This window comes from Phalaenopsis equestris, unplaced genomic scaffold (assembly GCF_001263595.1).
Source record: "Phalaenopsis equestris unplaced genomic scaffold, ASM126359v1 Scaffold000589, whole genome shotgun sequence".
Lineage (NCBI taxonomy): Eukaryota > Viridiplantae > Streptophyta > Magnoliopsida > Asparagales > Orchidaceae > Phalaenopsis > Phalaenopsis equestris.
In genome coordinates, this window is record NW_018165029.1 from 63,586 (window position 1) to 69,973 (window position 6,388).

The following is a 6,388-nucleotide window of genomic DNA, read 5'->3' on the forward strand; positions in this document are numbered from 1 at the left end:
ACATGCTGTTGATATATATATATATATATATAGCTTCATATGCCCTATAAATATACCAGCTATTTCATTTATTGGGAAAATACTCACTTTGTATTGAAATAATATTTTAATTAACATCATATTTAAATTGATGATTGATGCATTATATCTTAAACATGCATGGCACTAGATGAACAAGAAGTGGGAAAAAGGGAGGGATAATAAAACTTCAATTCTTCCTTCCAGTCTTTAAATCAAGCTTTGCTTACCATCTCATCCCAGGATGGATCCCTTTTTTCCTTCTATAAGTTCCCTATCTATCCCTATTCATTATTTTCATCACATGTTTTCTTGGGAATTGGAAGTGCTTATGATGTCAGCAGGTATTGAATCCAAAGACATTCTCTTTTGGTCTGGAAGGATATGACAAGTTTGGAGGAATTAATCATAGCATCTTATTTGCCTATTCATTCAGGAATGCAACATTTTTCTTATAATTTGCTTGTATCTAAGAATGATTTGTTCTGAAAGCTTCAGACTTGCATCTTAAGCAACTCAAGATAATTAGTATAGATTATTATTTATGCTTTGCTTGGAAAAAAAACATCACTCTATATGTAAAATGGATTGGTGGAACACAGATACTTGTAATGGAGTAAACACTTTACATTTTCCCATAAATAATTATCATTATTATTGAACTGCCTTTGAATTTTGATTTTCTATAGGAACATAATGAGTCTAACCAAGTCAGCATTCCACGGCAAGTTTGCCGGTGTGCGCACACGGATTATGAAGAAAAATTATGAAACGATCCCACAATGGTCGTTCCATGTTCTCCTGATCCGCATGTTTGGTCTGGCCAAAATCCATGTTCATCGTCCGGGTTGAGATTCTTGCCCCTCAAATGACATTTGAACTCCTCATCTTCCCATTCATGTTTTGATTTAATTGAATATTACTACTGTATTTTTTATATATAAAAAAGTGATTTTTATCCTCCCTTGCATTGAATGAATTTCTTTGCAAGTATGGTATCCATGATAGCAAAGTCATGGTAAAGTTTCCTGCACAATATAAGATTTTATATGTCATAATGTTAAAAAAAACAAAGCAGATAAATCATCATCAAATGAGCCATGAGCAGAAGGCAAATGGTTTCCATGTCTCCTCCATTATTTCACAACCATGAGCAAAAGGTGATATTTTTTCCTTAAATTAGAATGATAATGATAGCCTTCTCTCTCTCTCTCTACACACACAAAGATGAACTATTTCTTCCTCATTAGATTCCTCTCAGAATGTTTGGCTTGGCTCAACATCTACTCAAAGATGAACTATTTCTTCCTCATTAGATTCCTCTCAGAATGTTTGGCTTGGCTCAACATCTACTCAAAGATGAACTATTTCTTCCTCATTGTGTTTTGTTCAAGTTTAGTTCAAAGTTGAGTTTGATTCTTGTTCGTTTCATATTGATGATAATCGAGTTATTATCAAGCAGAGTAATGAGTACATTATCGAGGTACTCAATTTCCATCCAAATAAAATTTATTGAACAACTTAAAAATAGTATTATCATGTTATTTATTTTCTCACTAAATAAGGCTTATGGAGCAAGATGATTAGTGTGGTTGAGCTATATATTTCTTAATCAAATGAGTTTTATCAAGCTTATAAATGAGGTGTTGAACTTACAAAAAAAAATTTAAATGAGTTTTTAAATGAATAACTAAAATAAGTATAAAATACATTAATTAAATGAACAACTTAACAAATAAGCTTTTATGTTGTTTTATGGATTATAAATTAAAATATAATTTCATTTAATATAAATGAATTTTAAATTAAGCTTTAATTGTGCTTATTTAATAACTTAGGTTAAGCTTTAATTGAATTTATTCATAAGCATTAAATCAATCTTATTTATGAACTTTAAATGAAACTATTTATCAATCTTCTTAACAAGCTTGTTTGCAAGCTTTAAATGATGTTCATTGGCATTGATTCTGATGTCACACATTTGAGACGGTCATTCGAACCTATGGGATTATGTTTTGTTCATGTGTGGTATCCCATAGTCGAAAGACATCTATCAAGACCCCTTGATAAGTGTCTAGGGCACCAAGGTGGGGATTTGCCCGGGCGCACCCGTGCTCTGGCCGTGGCACACCTGTGCCTGGTCATTCGAACCTATGGGATTATGTTTTATTCATGTGTGGTATCCCATAGTCGAAAGATGTCTATCAAGACCCTTTGATACGTGTCTAGGGCACCAAGGTGGGGATTTGCCCGAGCGCACCCGTGCTCTGGCCGTGGCACACCTGTGCCTGCCTTGTGTCTCACGTTTTCGTGCCAGGAGGTCGACATACCCTCGCCTGCGCATTATATGATTTACATGTATAATATGATGTATACTTTCTTGTATTTTGAGATATAAAATAGAGCATTAAATTTTGAAACTAAGAAGGTAATATGTGAAATATTTTTATATGAACTATTTTTTAATATGCAAATAATGGGGACTATTTTAACACTTCACTCTTAAATAATTCTAATTTTTCAAACCCGCTCTCCATCTCCGACAATGCCCACTTCACAAGATGAACTTTCACCGCCGTCTCCTCTCCTGCAACTCGCTCCGCTCATCTCGCATTCTCCACGCTCTTCTCCTCATCTCCGGCCAGTCAGCCGACATTCTTCTCTCCACCGATCTCCTCAACCTCTACTCTCGTCTCGGCGACATCTCCGCCGCCGTTCTCACCTTCAACGCAGTACCCAAACACAACATCTTCTCCTATAACTCCATGATCTCCTCCTTCGTCCGCCATGGCTTCCTCGCCGAAGCTTTTCTCTGCTTCCACCGCCTCCTCTCCCTCCCCGCTCTTCGCCCCGATTCCTTCACTTTCCCCGTCGCCCTTAAATCCTGCAGATCCTTAGAAGATGTCAAAAAGATGCATTCTTTGATAAAAAGAATGGGTTTTGATACCGATGTGTTCGTCTCCTCTTCTTTGATCGGTGAATATTCAAAGTTTGGGTCGGTGGATCATGCAGAGAAGGTGTTTGATGAAATGCCGCTTAGAGATTCAGGTTGCTGGAATGCTATCTTGTCTGTGCTCTGCCAGAATGGGAGGGAAGATGATGCAGTTGAAGTTCTTAACCAGATGATAAAAGAGGGAGCTTTTATGGATAAAGTTACTGTTTCAACCATTCTTCCTCTTTCTGCTTCACTCAATGACTTGCTAATGGGTATGGCTCTGCATATTTATAGCATAAAGCATGGTTTGGATTCTGATATTTTTGTGTCAAATGCTTTGATTGATATGTATAGCAAGCTTAATTGTCTGAATTACGCACGTCATGTATTCGATTCAATGGATTGCAGAGATTTGGTTACTTGGAACACCATGATCGCCGCCTACGAACAATCCGGCGATTCAACCGCTGCGTTCGAGTTCTTCGATTTGATGAAGAACCAAAAACTTAATCCTGATGTTCTGACAGTGGTTAGTCTTGCTTCCGCAGTCGCTCAGATCCGACACGAACTGAATTGCCGCTCAATTCATGGTTTTTTCGTGCGCAGAGGATGGGATGAGGATGACATATTTGTCGGCAATGCGATTATCGACATGTATGGGAAGATGAACAAAATTGAATCTTCACAAGTTATGTTTGATCAAATGCGCACAAGAGATGTGATCTCATGGAACACTTTGATTGCGAGTTATTCGCAGAATGGATTTGCCAATGAGGCCATTGAGCTCTATGAATGCATGGGAAGGGAGGAAGAAGAACTGAAACCAGTTCAAGGAACATTTGCAGGCGTACTCCCTGCCTGCTCGCATGTCGGAGCTCTACGAAAAGGGATGAAGATTCATGGGGACACCATCAAACAATGTCTGAATTCCGACTTGTTCGTTGCCACGTGTCTAGTCGACATGTATGCGAAATGTGGTAGCTTGGCCGATGCGGCAGCGCTGTTCGCCATGATGCCGAGAACAACCAGCTCCGGTCCTTGGAACGCCATGATTGCCGGGCACGGGTCGCACGGGGAAGGCAAGAGGGCATTGGAGCTGTTTTCAGAGATGGAGAAGGAAGGAGTTAGACCAGACCATGTCACCTTCGTTTCACTGCTCTCAGCTTGCAGCCATGGAGGACTAGTTCAGGAGGGACGAGAATGCTTTCAGTTGATGAAGTTGAGGTATGGAATTGAGCCAATGGTGAAGCATTATGCATGTATGGTGGATTTGTTAGGCAGAGCTGGGTTTCTGAATGAAGCCTATAAACTGATAGAGAAGATGCCATTAAAGCCTGATGGAGGAGTTTGGGGAGCACTTCTGGCTGCCTGTAGGATCCATGGAGATGTTGAATTAGGGAGATTGGCATCAAAATGGCTCTTTGAATTCGATTCCGAGAACGTCGGCTACTACGTGTTGCTATCTAATTTATACGCGAGGAACGGGGAATGGCAGGGAGTTGATCGAATTCGATCTCTGGTAGAAGAAAGGGGTCTGTGGAAGACACCAGGGTGGAGCTCCATTGAAGTGGATAATAAAGTTAGCATTTTTTTTACAGGGGATCGGTCTCATGCTCGGTATGGAGAGATTTACAGAGAGTTGGTGAGGTTAATGGAGAAGATGAAGCAGATTGGTTATGTTCCAGATTACAGTTTTGTGTTGCAGGATGTGGAAGATGATGAGAAGGAGAGTATTTTAAGCTCTCATAGTGAGAGATTGGCTATGGTTTTTGGAATCATAAGCACAGAGAAGGGGAGCAGGATTTATATTTTTAAGAATTTGAGAGTCTGTGGAGATTGTCATAATGCCACGAAGTATATTTCGAGGATTACAGAGAGAGAGATTGTTGTGAGAGATTCAAATCGGTTTCATCATTTTAAGGGAGGGATTTGTTCATGTGGAGATTATTGGTGATTCGAAGGCGGTGCTTGGCTGCATCTTAGATTCCTATACATCCGGAACGGAAGAAATTGCGAGCGATTGCGGCATAAATCCGTCTAGCAATCAACAAATTCACGTCCTAAAGACGACGGAACGAGAGAAGTGAAAGAAGGAACGCGTGAAAATTGTAGTATGCTACCAAACACCGCCTTAGTATTTATGTCGCAAGAAGCTTTTCTTTTAAGTTCTGTAATGGTGGCAAAGGTGAGAAGATGAAGAAGAGGAGATTGGTGATGAAGTTATACAGAGCTTCAGAGGGTTCAGTGGTGAACATGGCTAATATTGCCTAATGGTTATTATTTTGGGAAATTTACATACATATCACACAATTTTTGTGTATTTATATATTTCATATCTAAACTCTCATATTTACATATGTAATATTTTGGTGTTTTAAAAAATGTGCATTTTATGTTTAAAAAGTGGCAAATGTACTATTTTTTAATGTGATGGTAAAAATTTGACTTGTATGTGTCTAAATATGAAAGCTTAGGTGTGAAATATATAAATACATAAAAAATGTGTGCTATGTATGTAAATGCATAGATTATTTTATATGAATTTTTTTATTAATTATCTTTATTACTCATAGATTATTTATGGGGATATCTTTCTGTGGTTACATTGCTAATGCCTAAATGCTAATTTTTTACATTTATGCCCCTCAAATCTTTCATATTACATGAAAAATATGACTTTTTTAACTGAAGAAGTGAAAATATTGAAGTTTAGGGGTTGTATATATGAGTGTATACATGTAAATCTTTCTCTCATATATATATATATATATATATATATATATATATATATACATATACATATATATATATATATATATACATATACATATATATATATATGTTCGCTTATAATTTGAAGTCTCGTTGTTAGGAGAAAATATTACATCAGGTAATCAAACATGCAGTTGATGAAATTTTTTTCTCTACGTATATCGCACGCAGAGCTGCGTACGGTAAACCAATTAAAATCATCCCTACATGGCTACATCTAAGTAGCCCCACTTTTAATTAAAAAAAAAAAATTAACACGTGATTGGAGCCCGTACGCAGCTCTATGTACGGGCTCTGTACGTAACTTTTTCTCACAATTGACGACATAGATCGCATTATGCTGCTGAACAAACAGAATGGTGTGTTTCACATTGTCGTCCGAACGAATGGCGTATGTAATATTTTCTTCATTATTAGAACTACATTGCGCTCATTAGCTCTTATATGAGGCTGCATTATTTTGTTTTTCATTATGTTGACTAGAGCCGGACTTGTTCACATTGAAATTTGAAAAAAAATTTTAAGGACATTTACATACACGTCACTCATCTTCAACATCATGTCAAAATACTGCTATCACTAGCTTTTTAAAAGCGATACCCTTTTTCATGCATGATACCCTTTTTCATGCATCATTTTATAAATGAAAATATCAAATTTTAG

General features: G+C 37.4%; 1 protein-coding gene across 1 annotated transcript; it reads left to right on the forward strand.

Annotated features, from left to right (window-relative positions):
- The first annotated feature begins 3,144 nt into the window (after positions 1-3,144).
- On the forward strand, positions 3,145-5,282 carry LOC110029535 (pentatricopeptide repeat-containing protein At4g33990-like). Its single transcript, XM_020731866.1, has 2 exons — positions 3,145-3,225; positions 3,362-5,282. Exon 2 carries the CDS (start codon positions 3,384-3,386, stop codon positions 4,905-4,907), a length of 1,524 nt encoding a protein of 507 aa, XP_020587525.1. The 5' UTR covers positions 3,145-3,225; positions 3,362-3,383; the 3' UTR covers positions 4,908-5,282.
- Positions 5,283-6,388: the final 1,106 nt, after the last annotated feature.

What these genes read in the sequence shown, in the direction of transcription:
- LOC110029535 (XM_020731866.1), top strand. Translation starts at nt 3,384, where the DNA reads ATGATCGCCGCCTACGAACAATCCGGCGATTCAACCGCTGCGTTCGAG.